This window comes from Bos grunniens, chromosome 1 (genome assembly GCF_055505025.1).
Source record: "Bos grunniens cultivar Pamir isolate PY7600 chromosome 1, Bosgru_T2T1.0, whole genome shotgun sequence".
Taxonomy (NCBI): domain Eukaryota; kingdom Metazoa; phylum Chordata; class Mammalia; order Artiodactyla; family Bovidae; genus Bos; species Bos grunniens.
Window position 1 is genome coordinate 18,285,758 of NC_141165.1, and position 15,180 is coordinate 18,300,937.

The window sequence follows — 15,180 nt, forward strand, 5'->3', positions numbered from 1 at the left end:
CCAAATATCCCACAATACTGAAGGAACCAAATCACAATATGTTTCTATATTTGGCTACTATGTAGAGCCCACCATGTAACTGAAAGTTGTAAAGTATTTGTTACATGAACGTTACATTTTCACCAGTAAGAGGAAAAATGGGATGTGAAATTACAGTTTTAGTTACAAAAAAATTTTAAAGACATGGGGTCAACCATAATAAATACAAATGTCAGTGGTGATTAAATGTAGAATAGTATTATAGGTAATTTTTATTTTTTATACTTCGTATTTTTTAATACTTTCATTAACTATAGAAGGTGAAAAAACTCTGCTTCTGTGCAGTTGGCTTTAAGATACCTTGAAATGTATATCTCTTTTACTTATTACTGTGTACCTGAGGACAGTTGATTCTCATTTTTCGTGAATTTTTATTTGCAACTTGCCTATTCACTGTATACTATTTGTAACACCAGAATCAGTATTCAAGATGCTTTCTAGTCATTTGCAGACATGCATAGCTTGGCAAAAAATTTGATCTGCCCACCTAACATGTTTCTTAGCTGAGGTGAACAAGATGAGCTTCTTTTGAGCTCTCATGTTGTAAATAAGTGTTCTTTTCATTTTATTCATTGCCACATTAAATTTTTTTCACGTTGTTGTGCTTTTTTGTGGTGACTTGCTGGTTTTTTTTTGGTTTTTTTTTTTGACTTGCTGTTTAAAATGGTCCCCAAACATAGTGCTCAAGTACTGTCTTGTGTAACTAAACACAAGAAAGTGATGATGTACCTTAGGTAGAAGGTCTGTGTTAGAGTAGCTTCACTGAGACATGAGTCATAGTGCTGTTGGCCGTGAGTCCAGTGTTAATGACTCAGCACATATATTAAAGGAGGTTTTTTAACACGGAGATTCACATTACACAAGATACTATATTAATTAGGTGACTGAAATGCTGTGACTTGTATCAACCTGAGCTTGTTTTTCCTTCAGGAGCAGTGGTTCAGTATTCACTGTGAACTCACTGATTGCCTGTTTTAAGTGGCCCTGTAGAATGATAAGAATGTTGCAGATAATGAGAATCAACTGTACTTTTAGCACTTTGGCATATTATAACTATAACATTTTGTGTAGTGAATAAGTGGATGAATGATCTCATACTGTTAGCATTAAGGAAGCAGATATTGGTAGAAGGCTCATTAATGAGTAGGATGCTCTCTCACAATAGGAACCTCTCCTTTTGCCTGTCTTACTTACCCCAACTGCCTGGAGCAGCTCACAACACACAGTAGATCTTCATATAAACAAGTATTTATGGCAATGTATCAGGTTGAAATTTAATATCAAATTTTTGAAGAATAGGAAGCCAAATGCTTGTATATTTTGATTTGCATAATACAAAATTATGTAAATGAAAATGTGTCTGTAGAAAGAGAAGGAAGTTCCGATCGTATACAGTGGTTGTCTTTAGATACTGAGCTGATGGGTGATTTGTGTCCTCCTCCTTATACTTTTGTTGTGTTTTTTCCTAAAATTAGCATATTGCTTACATTAGAAAATGTTTAAATACACCTTCAAAAAGATGTGAAGATACAGCAAAAAAATGACTATAATTAATGATAAATTAAATCCCTCGTCTGGTTTGAAATCCTGAATTGTGAGCTGACTTAATTTGGGAATATGTGGAGAATTATCATCTTGAGGAATTGTTTTATTTTAACCGTATATCCTTTTTTTTTTTTAATTTATTTATTTTAATTGGAGGCTAATTACTTTACAATATTGTATTGGTTTTGCCATACATCAACATGAATCCGCCACAGGTGTACACGTGTTCCCAGTCTGAACCCCCCTCCCACCTCCCTCCCCATACCATCCCTCTGGGTCATCCCAGTGCACCAGCCCCAAGCATCCTGTATCCTGTATCAAACCTGGACTGGTGATTCGTTTCTTATATTATACATGTTTCAATGCCATTCTCCCAAATCATCCCACCCTCTCCCTCTCCCACAGAGTCCAAAAGACTGTTCTATACATCTGTGTCTTTTTTGCTGTCTCGCATACAGGGTTATCGTTACCATCTTTCTGAATTCCATATATATGTGTTAGTATACTGTGTTGGTGTTTTTCTTTCTGGCTTACTTCACTCTGTATACTTGGCTCCAGTTTCATCCACCTCATTAGAACTGATCCAAATATATTCTTTTTAATGAGTGAGTAATACTCCATTGTGTATATGTACCACAGCTTTCTTATCCATTCATCTTCTGATGGACATCTAGGTTGCTTCCATGTCTTGACTATTATAAACAGTGCTGTGGTGAACATTGGGGTACACGTCTCTCTTTCAGTTCTGGTTTCCTCGGTGTGTATGCCCAGCAGTGGGATTGCTGGGTCATAAGGCAGTTCTATTTTCAGTTTTTTAAGGAATCTCCACACTGTTCTCCATAGTGGCTGTACTAGTTTGCATTCCCACCAACAGTGTAAGAGGGTTTCCTTTTCTCCACACCCTCTCCAGCATTTATTGCTTGTAGACTTTTGGATCGCAGGCATTCTGACTGGTGTGAAATGGTACCTCATAGTGGTTTTGATTTGTATTTCTCTGATAATGAGTGATGTTGAGCATCTTTTCATGTGTTTGTTAGCCATCTGTATGTCTTCTTTGGAGAAATGTCTATTTAGTTCTTTGGCCCATTTTTTGATTGGGTTGTTATTTTTCTGGAATTGAGCTGCTGGAGTTGCTTGTATATTTTTGAGATTAATTGTTTGTCAGTTGCTTCATTTGCTATTATTTTCTCCCATTCTGAAGGCTGTCTTTTCACCTTGCTTATAGTTTCCTTTGTTGTGCAGAAGCTTTTAATTTTAATTAGGTCCCATTTGTTTATTTTTGCTTTTATTTCCAATATTCTGGGAGGTGGGTCATAGAGGATCCTGCTGTGATTAATGTTGGAGCATGTTTTGCCTATGTTCTCCTCTAAGAGTTTTATAGTTTCTGGTCTTATATTTAGATCTTTAATCCATTTTGAGTTTATTTTTGTGTATGGTGTTAGAACGTGTTCTAGTTTCATTCTTTTACAAGTGATTGACCAGTTTTCCCAGCACCACTTGTTAAAGAGATTGTCTTTTCTCCATTGCATATTCTTGCCTCCTTTGTCAAAGATAAGGTGTCCATAGGTGTGTGGGTTTATCTCTGGGCTTTCTATTTTGTTCCATTGATCTATATTTCTGTCTTTGTGCCAGTAAATACTGTCTTGATGACTGTGGCTTTGTAGTAGAGCCTGAAGTCAGGCAGGTTGATTCCTCCAGTTCCATTCTTCTTTCTCAAGATTGCTTTGGCTATTCATGGTTTTTTGTATTTCCATACAAATTGTGAAATTATTTGTTCTAGCTCTGAAAAATACCATTGGTAGCTTGATAGGGATTGAATTGAATCTATAAATTGCTTTGGGTAATATACTCATTTTCACTATATTGATTCTTCTGATCCATGAACATGGTATATTTCTCCATCTGTTAGTGTCCTCTTTGATTTCTTTCACCAGTGTTTTATAGTTTTCTATATATAGGTCTTTAGTTTCTTTAGGTAGATATATTCCTAAGTATTTTATTCTTTTCGTTTGATGGTGAATGGAATTGTTTCCTTAATTTCTCTTTTTGTTTTCTCATTATTAGTGTATAGGAATGCAAGGGATTTCTGTGTGTTGATTTTATATCCTGCAACTTTACTATATTCCTTGATTAGCTCTAGTAATTCTTTTTTAAAATATCTGTTAACAGGATCAAGAATTGGTCAAAATAGTTGGAATACGATATGAGGTTGGACCCCCGACACTTTGTTGCCTCAAACTAGCATTTATAGATCCTGCAACTGGAAAACTTATGGACAAATCTTTCTCTATTAGGTACATGTTATATTTTTTAAATGGAGTTACTTAAATTTAGATTTTACCTCCTGCCTGGTTAGCATGTCCTTTCCTTTCAGCCGCAGGGTAAATAGTAGAGCACGGTGGACAGCACAGGTGTAAGCTGCAGTTCTGATAGAGGGGACCCATAGAAGTAAAAATCCTGGGTCTACAGTGGCAACTAGGCGGGAGTGTGTCGATTGCATTTTCCATGCCACTTAAATGTGTAGAGAATTCTGGCCTGTAGTGGAGATGGCATCTACAGTTGTTTTCAGAAAATGTTAGAATAATTTTCTAAACCTGTGCCATCCAGTATGGTAGCTGTCAGCCAGATGTGGCTGCTGGAAACTTGAACTGTTGCTAATTTGAATTGAGTATGATGTAAGTTTACACACTGGATTTTGAAGGCTTGGAGAATGTAAAATATTTCATTATTTTGTATTAATTATTTGGTAAATCAATATTTAGGGTATATTGAGTTAAATAAAATACACTTAAAATTAATTTCACTGGTTTCTTTTTACTTTAATAAGGCTAGTCGAAAATTAAAAACTACATATATGGGCCCCATTATATTTTCTTTGGACATTGTTGTTCTGGACTATAACCTGCTATGAAGGAAATTTAACAATCTTTTATTTTTGTTTAGATACCATGACATGCCAGATGTTATTGACTTTCTTGTCTTGCGTCAGTTTTATGATGAAGCAAGACAGAGGAATTGGCAGTCTTGTAAGTCTGTTCTTATTGGATTTTATGTATACCCTGAGAAATTAATCTCTCATTGATATGAATTTTTTAGTTGTGCTGCTTATTATGGAGGATGGAAAAATGTAAAATCTGGAAAGAAATATAAATGACTGCTAAGTATATTTTGCTTAGGGATTAGTATGATATGTGACATTTCAGAAGAATGATTTCTTACTCCTTGATTATAGGCTAGAGTAGACCTTTTATTTCCTTTCTGACTGGTCTACACTGCATTATCTCCATCTATTATGTGACACTAGTATAATCCATAAAATTACCTGTGATATAAAACAATAAGAAAGTTGAAAAATGATGCAGCTGTTACACTGATAGTGTTCTGGTATACCTGAATATCTTGCCTTTGATACTATATCAACCTAGACTTAAATAGATTGACTTGAGAAAACTATTCCTTTAAAAAATTAAAAATTTGTATAAAATTGATATTTTATAACCATGAGTTATATAGGTGGACAGAGAAAATAAAATCACCTAAATGTAGGCACTAGCTTTTAATGTGGGTATTTGAATGTGGTTTGAATGTTGTTTTTGCGGTGACCATTTAAAGCAGGCCAGTGGGCTGACTTGCTTAGACTTAAGTGGTCATTAATCTCCTCAGGATGTAATTGATGACTGTCATTAGGCCAGCACCTGTCATAGCTGTTTCAGTTTTGCATGTATTGCTGTTCAGTATGCAGTGCTTCTGGGGAACTCATGTATTAGGTTGACTTCAGGCACCTAGAACAGCTCATTCTCCTTTTATCAGTTTTAATGAAATACTCTGTTCTACCTCCACTGTGTCAGTTCATGTACACATTCATAAATGCTGCTGCTGCTGCTAAGTCGCTTCAGTGGTGTCTGACTTTGTGTGACCCCATAGACGGCAGCCCACCAGGCTCCCCTATCCCTGGGATTCTCCAGGCAAGAACACTGGAGTGGGTTGCTATTTCCTTCTCCAGTGCATGAAAGTGAAAAGTGAAAGTGAATTCACTCAGTCGTGTCTGACTCCTAGCGACCCCATGGACTGCAGGCTACCAGGCTCCTCCGTCCATGGGATTTGCCAGGCAAGAATACTGGAGTGGGGTGCCATTGCCTTGACCTCATTAGTTTTTCTAATTTCTTTATCCTTTTTCTACAGACAATACAAATAGGTAAATTTTAGATAAATTCCCTGAGTCCCTATTTGAAATGAATTTATGACTTCTCTTGGTAGCCTAGTTGAATGGTAATGTCCACTCAGGTAATCAGGATTATTTTGAGGACCGAGGAGATGAACGTTTTCTTGAAGAAGAACATCTAGGCACCAAAAACAAAACAAAAACCAGACAACTGGAATATATGGAAGTTAACATTGTACAGCCAGGTCCCAAAGAACTTGATAGTTCCTAGCTATTCCTGCTTTTCAACCCCCATAATGTGTAAATTATAAGTTCCCATTCTGTTTCAATAAATTTTTTTTAATAAATTTTTTCAAAAATTCAATAAATTTCAATTTTTTTTCCATTAAAAAAATTTTTTAACCTTGATTCTCTACAAGAGGAATGACTCATTTTTAGATAAAAATATTATTTGATTTATCTGTGTCATAGGTGTTGTAAAAATTAAAATTGTTAATGTTATTAGCAAATTGATATCTCAGATTTGGTTGTCTCTTACAGGTGACAGGTTCCGTTCCATCATTGATGATGCTTGGTGGTTTGGAACAGTGCTACGTCAAGAGCCATATCAGCCACAGTACCCTGATAGTCATTTCCAGTGTTACATTGTGAGGTCTGTATGCCAATGAAAATAGTCCTCCCAAAATTTGTTCATTGTGACAGGTTGTGATATAAATCACTGATGTGTTTCAGGTTAATAAAAATAACACCATCGAATTTGTTACTATGTCAGTCTCACATTGTAGAGTCTTTCTAGCATGCCTCTGTTGCTAGTGCCTTCATTGGTAGGGGCTCTCCTTGCTTCCCAGGGGCCTTTTGTGTAGGTCTGACTCAGTGTAAAAAAATCTACCTGCCAGTGCAGGAGACACAGGAGATGTGGGTGTGATCTCTAGGTTGGGAAGATCCCCTGGAGAAGGTCATGGCAATCCACTCCAGTATTGTTGCCTGGAGAATCCCCATGGATAGAGGAGCCTGGCAGACTCCATGGGGTTGCAAAGAGTTGGACATGACTGAGTGACTGAGCACAATATTTCCTCAGCCCAGTGTTGCAGGATCATTTCACTGTTCAAGAGCACATATTACTCCATTTCCCTTGTTCAGGAAAAGTCTTTGCTGTCTTTGCATTGGCTGTGGAAACAGTCCACATTCTGAAGCATGGCATTCAAGGCTTTCACACTGTCTTTCTTCACTTACCCTGGGTACAGGCCACACAGGATTTTTCGTTCTGTTTTTGAAGCTGCCATACATTTTTATACCTTTATATGGAGAATGAAATGGCAGCCCACTCCAGTATTCTTACCTGGAGAATCTTGTGGACAGAGGAGCCTGGTGGGCTGCTGTCCATAGGGTCGTGCAGAGTTGGACACGACTGAAGCAACTTAGCATGCATGCATGCATGCATTATACTGTATCCTGAAGAACACTCACTGTTAATACTTATTTCATTGCTACAGTGAGGTTAATTTTTGCATTTTCTATCATTTGTTTACTCTAATAGTGAATACCTAGTTATTAGCCAGAAATTGTCTTTGTGAAAGGCTAACCAAACTTTTTTGGTCTTAACAGGTGGGACAATACTGAAATTGAAAAACTTAGCCCATGGGATATGGAACCAATACCTGACAATGGTATGTAGTTTTTAAATGATGAAAATATGTTTTCAGTATTTTTATCTTACTCATGTACATAGAGTGCATTTGTGATCTTTGAGAAACATTAGAATTATTATGGTAACTGTGAGCTTTAGTAAATAAGTGAACAGAATTATGTGTATCCTGGCTCCTTATTTCTTATCCTGTTTCCAGCCTGTTTCTGACTGTACCTTAGTCACCAGCTATCATTTCTCAAGTAACTATGTATTTATCTCTTCTTGACCTCGTTCATGAACCCTCCATTTCCTTTTCCTCATCCTTATTTTAGTACCCTGTTTAAAGAAAAGTCTAATTTGACTTTTTTCTGTCTCTTGCATTATGTCAGCTTTCCTGTCTTACTAGGGTTTGTCTGTTCCTTTCCTGTCAGAGGTAAGTGTCTGTTCCAACAGCAGCCTCTTCTGCAGTGCCTGCTGTCCCCTGGTTTGAGCTCCTCTCAGACCCGGTATTGACACTGAGTTCACTGCCTCCAACAATGAAACTTTCCCATCTCCATTCAAGTTTGAATTTGTGTCTTGTACCTTAAAACAGCTCTCCTTACATTTTCTTGAACATTTTAGCTACTGAATTAACTTCACTCCTGTTAAACTTTCTGAAGGGGTGCCCTGTATATCTCTTGTCTCCATCTCTCCTCTGTCAGGCCTTTCTTCTGTATTAGTGTTGACTGAACATAAAAACATGCAAAAACTTTTGTCTGTCTACCTCCACTTATTGACACGTGAAACTTTTGCTCTGTGTGGTGTTCTTGTGTCTGCCTTAGGGGCCAAGCCCTTTTCCTCCATGTTTTATTCACTGACATATCTCCATCAACTGTCGTCTTGCTTTACTTTGGAAATTAGGAGTTTTTCCAGAAAAATTTGAAAAAATAACTATGTCTTGAAAGTCACCAGTGACTTCTTCATTAAATTTTCTTTTGAGCTTAGTATCTTAACAAATAATACTTAGCAATGTGAAATGAAATTTTGCATTGTATAATGCATATATAGATAAACCCTTTTTGATAAACCCTTTAGATAAAATAAACCCTTTTTGAGGTCTTACTCTGTTGCTAAGAACTTCATGTGTATCAATTCATTTAATCTTTCTCTGAAGTGATGCTCTGTTATTAATTTTACAGGTGAAGGAATGTGGACTCAAGAGAGTCTCCAGTAACTGGTTCTGAGTTGCACAGCTCTGAAAAGGATAGGAGTTAGGATTCTAAGCTGTCTGGCATCAGCCCGTGTTTTTAACAGCCAGTTGTAGATACTTCTTTGTAAACAATGCCAAATTAGTGAAAGCACTCACATAGAAAGATTTTACATGTTCATGAGGCCAAGAAGCCTTTGGAAGAGTTGTCAAACAACATGAATAGGCAGAAAGATAAATTTGGAGGTATATGAAGAAAAGCTCATTTTCATTATCAGTCTTGGAAATGTGCATTAAGTAATAATAAAATATTGTTTTACCTATCAGATTATTAGAGTGATACATTTGTCTTCCAGGCTTGTTGACATTTTTCTCCTTTTAAAATAATTTTTAAGAAACTATTCGCTAAATATTTATATTGCCTCTTGTTCCTTTTTAAAATGCGCACACTCTTTTTTGTAGTATTCTTGAGCTGGAAATTATTTCAAAATGAAATGTTTAAAAAGTACAGTAAGAAGCGACTTAGCAGCAGCAGCTTTCTTAAATGTTAGCATCTTCCATAAGTGCAGTGCAGTCATCAAAATCAGGAAATACCCTTGTAACAGTTCTAATCCTCCTGGCCTTTTCCAGGTTTTTACCATAGTTCTGATGTTTCTTCACAGCTTGGGTTTCATCACCATGTCTTCTCTGTTTCCTTTCGTCTGTGATCCCTGAATTTTCCCATTATCTTTCACAGCCATGATGCCTTTGAAGAGCACTGGCCACTTTGTAGAATATCCCTCAGTTTGGGTTTGTCTGATATCCCCCATGATTAATTCTGGAGTTCGCATGTTTGGCAGGAGTGTCAGAGGAAGTGATGTTGTGGCTTTCCCAGTACATTCTGTAGGAGGCATCTGATAGCATTTTGTCCTATTACTGGGAATGTTAACTTTAATCATTTGATTTAGGTGGAGTCGGCCAGGTTTGTCCGCTACAAAGTAGCTTCTTTTTCCTTTGGTTAGTATCCTGTTTATGAACTTGGGCAACTGAATTTAAAATATAGTGTATGTTTGGTTTCTGGTTTGATTTTTTTTTTTTCTTTCTTTCTTTCTTTTTTTTTTTTTTAATGAAATCATAGTTGATCCACCTGAAGAATTAGGCGCTAGTATTTCTGTCACTTCAGATGAGCTGGAGAAATTGCTTTACAAACCCCAAGATGGTGAATGGGGTCAGAAATCAAGAGATGAAGAATGTGAACGAATTATTAGTGGTATAGATCAACTTTTGAATCTTGGTAAGTTTTTTACGGTGAAAAAGTTTGATTTTCACGATTTCTTTTCCATAGAGGTATTTTAAAACAGTAATGTGATTATGTTCTTTTATTACAATTTCCATTTGTTACTTTTGGGGTAAGCCTGCAGTGTTGATTGTAGCTCTGTTTTATGAATGATTTGTCAAGAAATATCCCATAGAGGTCGTGAATTTAGATGAAGGTTCTTCCTTCTGCTCTTACAGATATCGCAGCAGCTTTTGCAGGTCCGGTTGATCTGTGTACATATCCGAAGTACTGTACTGTAGTGGCTTACCCAACTGATCTGTACACCATTCGAATGAGACTTGTGAATCGATTTTACAGGTGAGTAGAAACCTACTTTAAAGATAATTTGGGCCATACCATTTAGAGTGAAAAGAGGTAGTAGTGGCTGACAGTGACAGTGCTGGAGTGGGGGCTGATTAACATTATTTTCCATTTCATTCTCTTCTTTCATTATAGTCATTTCTTGGCCCTGTGTGTAAGACAGGGTTAGATGCCTATGGGTAGGTATGGATAGAACCTGGACAAGGAAAAGTAACAACGTTTCATTCCTTAGTCTTTAGTATTCTATTTTTCTTACAAAAGCTGCTCCATTTAAATATAAAATTTAGTTAATAATTTTTCTTGGGCTCCAAAATCACTGCAGATAGTGACTTCAGCCATGAAATTAAAGGATGCTTGCTCCTTGGAAGAAAAGCTGTGACCAACCTAGACAGCATATTGAAAAGCAGAGACATTCATTACTTTACTGACAAACCATACCAGTCAAAAGTATGGTTTTTCCAGTAATCTTGTATGGACATGAGAGTTGGACCATAAAGCAAGCTGAGTGTCGAAGAATTGATGCTTTTGAACTGCGGTGTTGGAGAACACTCTTGAGAGTTCTTTGGAATGCAAGGAGATCAAACCAGTCAATCCTAAGGAAATCAGTCCTAAATATTCATTGGAAGGACTGATGTTGAAGCTGAAACTCCAGTCCTTTGGCCACCTGATGTGAAGAACTGACTCCTTGGAAAAGACCCTGATGCTGGGAAAGATTGAAGACAGGAGGAGAAGGGGACGACAGAGGATGAGATGGTTTGATGGCATCACCGACTCGAAGGACATGGGTTTGAGCAAGCTCCGGGAGTTGGTGATGGACAGGGAAGCCTGGCGTGCTACAGTCCATGGGGTCACAGAGTCAGACACGACTGAGCAACTGAACTAATAGTTAGACTTTGACCTTTGAAAATTAATTTGCTGGAATCATCAACTTTTTGTCTCTGGCTTTTAGAGTGCTGAAAACTATAAAATTTCCTATTCTCAATGATTTTTTTTTTTAAGCAGGTTATGGTATTTTATTCTGTATGATTCAGCAACTTTGGGAAAATTATCTTTACAAAATATTGACTTCTTGAGTTCGTATTGTTGGTGTTAATTTACCTCTGTAGTGTTGCAAACGTGGGTTTAGTCAGAAACTACTTTGTCAGTCTGTAGTCAGATTGAGTTTCTTAGGATTGATGGTACTTAACATATTTTGTTCATTGAGTCTATAGCTTCAAACATTCCTAAAGGCAGTGTGAAAAGGGAGAGTTGCTTTTTTGGTTTTCTGGATGTGATTAAGTGATCTGTTAAGATTTTCAGTCCTTAAATGTATTCTCTGCAGTTTAGCTTCTAATATAATTGCTATGACTGTGATGAAGTTGACAGCATTATTTTACTGTATCATACTGGCTTAACATGCAGGATTTTTTAACTTGGTTTCTGTATTTTCATTTTTTAAACCCTAACTTCCTTGTTTTTTACTTTGAAGGAGGCTATCTGCGTTAGTTTGGGAAGTCAGATATATAGAACACAATGCCAGAACATTTAATGAACCTGAGAGTGTAATTGCAAGATCAGCTAAGAAGATAACAGACCAGCTTTTAAAATTTATCAAGTAAGTGACCTCATGTTACAGATGTTGTGGAAAAGTTACTTTGCATATTGTGTTTTTAATTTGTTGCATTTTAATGTGTTATATTAAAGGACATTTCTTTAAATTTCTCCTTCTGTGGTTATAATTTAGGTAAAGGAATAAGAAGTTGAACAGTCAAATTTTTTCTCTTTCTTTAAAATTTTGAAATAATTTTATACTACAGAGAGTTGCCCTGTTTTCCCCTTAGGTTGACATCTTATACAGCTGTGGTGTCCTTATGAAGTGTTAAGAAATTATCCTTGGTACAGTACTATTGACTAAAGTACAGAATTTATCTGGATTTCATCAGTTATTACATCAGTGTCTTTTTCTGGTACAGGATCCAATCCAGAATTCCCACTGCATTCGTTCGCTCTTTGGTTTTCATAGTTTGCTTTCATCTAGACTTTTCTTTCTTAGTCTCCATTAATCTAGTCTTTTCTTTCTTTAATTACATCATCATTTTTTAATGAATGTTGTACCCTTATTTAGTTCAGTTCAGTTCAGTCGCTCAGTCGTGTCCGACTCTGCGACCCCATGAACCACAGCACGCCAGGCTTCCCTGTCCATCACCAACTCCTGGAGTCTACCCAAACCCATGTCCATCTTGTCGGTGATGCCATCCAACCATCTCATCCTCTGTCATTCCCTTCTCCTCCTGCCCTCAATCTTTCCCAGGATCAGTGTCTTTTCAAATGAGTCAGCCCTTTGCATGAGGTGGCCAAAGTATTGGAGTTTCAGCTTCAACATCAGTCCTTCCAATGAACACCCAGGACTGATCTCTCCTTTAGGATGGACTGGTTGGATCTGCTTACAGTCCAAGGGACTCTCAAAGAGTCTTCTCCAACACCACAGTTCAAAAGCATCAATTCTTTGGCTCTCAGCTTTCTTTATAGTCCAACTCTCACATCTGTACATGACTACTGGAAAAACCGTAGCCTTGACTAGATGCAACTTTGTTGGAAAAGTACTGTCTCTGCTTTTTAATATGCTGTCTAGGTTGGTCATGACTTTCCTTCCAAGGAGTAAGTATCTTTAATTTCATGGTTGTAGTCACCATCTGCAGTGATTTTGGAGCCCCCCAAAATAAAAGTCTGACACTGTTCCCACTGTTTCCCCATCTATTTGATGGGACCAGATGCCATGATCTTCGTTTTCTGAATGTTAGGTTTAAGCCAGCTTTTTCACTCTCCTCTTTCACTTTCATCAAGAGGCTTTTAAGTTCCTCTTCACTTTCTGCCGTAAGGGTGGTGTCATCTGCATATCTGAGGTTATTGATATTTCTCCTGGCAATCTTGATTCCAGCTTGTGCTTCTTCCAGCCCAGCGTTTCTCATGATGTACTCTGCATATAAGTTAAATGAGCAGGGTGACAATATATAGCCTTGACGTACTCCTTTTCCTATTTGGAACCAGTCTGTTGTTCCATGTCCAGTTCTAACTGTTGCTTCCTGACCTGCATACAGGTTTCTCAAGAGGCAGGTCAGGTGTAGCATGTAGTTTAATTTGGGTCGTCTGATATTTTCTCATGATTAGATTGAGTTTTAATCTGTTTTGGATTGTATCCTGTGAAAGTGTGTCTGTATGAATAGTCCACACTTTCTGGCATTTGGAAATCAGTTTCAAATAGTAGGATTAAAACTGACCTGCAAATTGAGATCCTAGTCCCAACCTAGTCTGTTCTAGTCAACTTTCTGGATGACTTTGGACATACTAGCCTCTTTCCTTTAAAATGTCATATGATTTTTGCTGTATGATCTTATATGCTTTCCCCCACAGTTATAAAAATTCTTTGAAAGAATTATGAATTAGAGAAGATAATTTTTAAATTCTGACATGATTTTAAACATCTGGCTCCAAACTGGTGAATAAATTCCCTATTTTAACATTCTTCCTTTTGCTGCTGTGTTTACAGTGAGGTCAAGATGTAATTTGCTTCAGTTTCTACTTCCTTTTTTGTTTCTATTGTCTTTTATCTCAAATCAGCCATTTTTCTGATACTCACTGTACAAATATTACCAGTGGTGATAACTTAGAAAAACTCATCTGTGTATTCATCCAGTTGAGGCCATACTTACAGTACTTCTGGATTACCAGCTTAATTTCCATACATACTTAATTGAAAAAAATTACTTTCAGTATTCTAGTACGATTAATTGTTTCCACAGAGGATAGAGTGAAAACCTGATATTCTGCTGCTTTTAATTGGGTGTGCATCGTTGGGGAGCTGTTTCCATAGTTGGGGATTTGTATCTTAAAGTAGTTTAAATATTCAGAAACAAGAACTATATTTGCATAATATTAAAGTAAAAAATTGTCTTTTAGGAATCAAGACTGTATAAATATCTCAGAACTTTCTAACACTTCTGAAAATGATGAGCAAAATGCCGAGGATTTGGTATGAAGTTTGTGAATTTTATAATGGCTTTTGTTTATTTCAAATGATGACTTAGAATGAAGAGTGAAGTAGAAAACATTGGTTACCTGTATCAATTCTTGCTATAGTTCAGTGAACTATGAAAACAGGGCACTTGATAAAACTACAGTTTAAAATTATCTAGATGGTCAATGAGGTAATAGACAATAATTGATACTAAATAAACAAGTAATGTCTAGGGAAGTAATTTAGGTTTGGAACATGTTCTCTTTCCAAAGTTTTGGTAGAGAAAGATGTAATATAAAAAGTACCTTGGAAATACTTTTGGTAAAATCAGTATTTGAACAAATTTCCTGGCAGTCCAGTGGTTGGACTGTGCACTTTTACTGCCGTGGCCTGGGTTCAGTCCCTGATTGGGTTCAGATTCTGCAAACCACATAGTGCAGCCAAAAAAGAAAGGCAGTATCTGAGAGTTGGATTTAATTGTAATTAAAAATCAATAAACATTACTATGTTTTAAGTGCCCTAAAGTCCTTCACTCAAGATGGTGTTGAAGTGCAAGTACAAAGCAGATATCCATGGTATTGTGTGTAATTTCACTTCATACAAAATCAAGTTGTTGTATGTAGTTGGAGGAAGGATTCTCTGTGGTGTCAGTTTCCACACAAACTATTATCGTGATTCACTGATTTTCCTGTTAATTTAATATTGGAATATAAATGAGTATGCTAATACATGATTAATACACGATTTAGGCGATAAAACCTGTAGCTTAACATAATCTAAGCATCTGTGGGAGACTGTGTTTCTAAGTTTTATCCTGTGCATGTCCTCTGTGGACGTGCACAGAACAACTTGTTATAGCTATATTTTGGAATTAGTGCATATTTATATTAGGGAATGTAAAGGATTATTAAGAATAAGGGTCGGTTCCTTGAACTGAGTGCCATGAAGATCATGTCATAGTCTGTCTTTTGAGGTTCTGTTATCAAGTTATAACCCTTGTAGAACTTAA

The 15,180-nt window shown here is 36.7% G+C and overlaps 1 protein-coding gene across 4 annotated transcripts in view; it reads left to right on the forward strand.

Annotated features, from left to right (window-relative positions):
* The window catches only part of BRWD1 (bromodomain and WD repeat domain containing 1), a 122,861-nt gene that overhangs the window by 74,879 nt on the left and 32,802 nt on the right, over positions 1 to 15,180 (forward strand). For all 4 annotated transcript variants that reach the window (XR_015143081.1, XM_086343160.1, XM_086343087.1 and 1 more), the window contains 8 exons: positions 3,754 to 3,878; positions 4,528 to 4,610; positions 6,287 to 6,398; positions 7,352 to 7,413; positions 9,677 to 9,832; positions 10,054 to 10,174; positions 11,646 to 11,771; positions 14,114 to 14,186. Coding sequence is in view for 3 of the 4 variants with exons in the window: in XM_086343160.1 (XP_086199286.1) it covers positions 3,754 to 3,878; positions 4,528 to 4,610; positions 6,287 to 6,398; positions 7,352 to 7,413; positions 9,677 to 9,832; positions 10,054 to 10,174; positions 11,646 to 11,771; positions 14,114 to 14,186 (858 nt within the window). In the remaining variant the exon portion in view is untranslated. The remainder of the gene's footprint in view (positions 1 to 3,753; positions 3,879 to 4,527; positions 4,611 to 6,286; positions 6,399 to 7,351; positions 7,414 to 9,676; positions 9,833 to 10,053; positions 10,175 to 11,645; positions 11,772 to 14,113; positions 14,187 to 15,180) is intronic.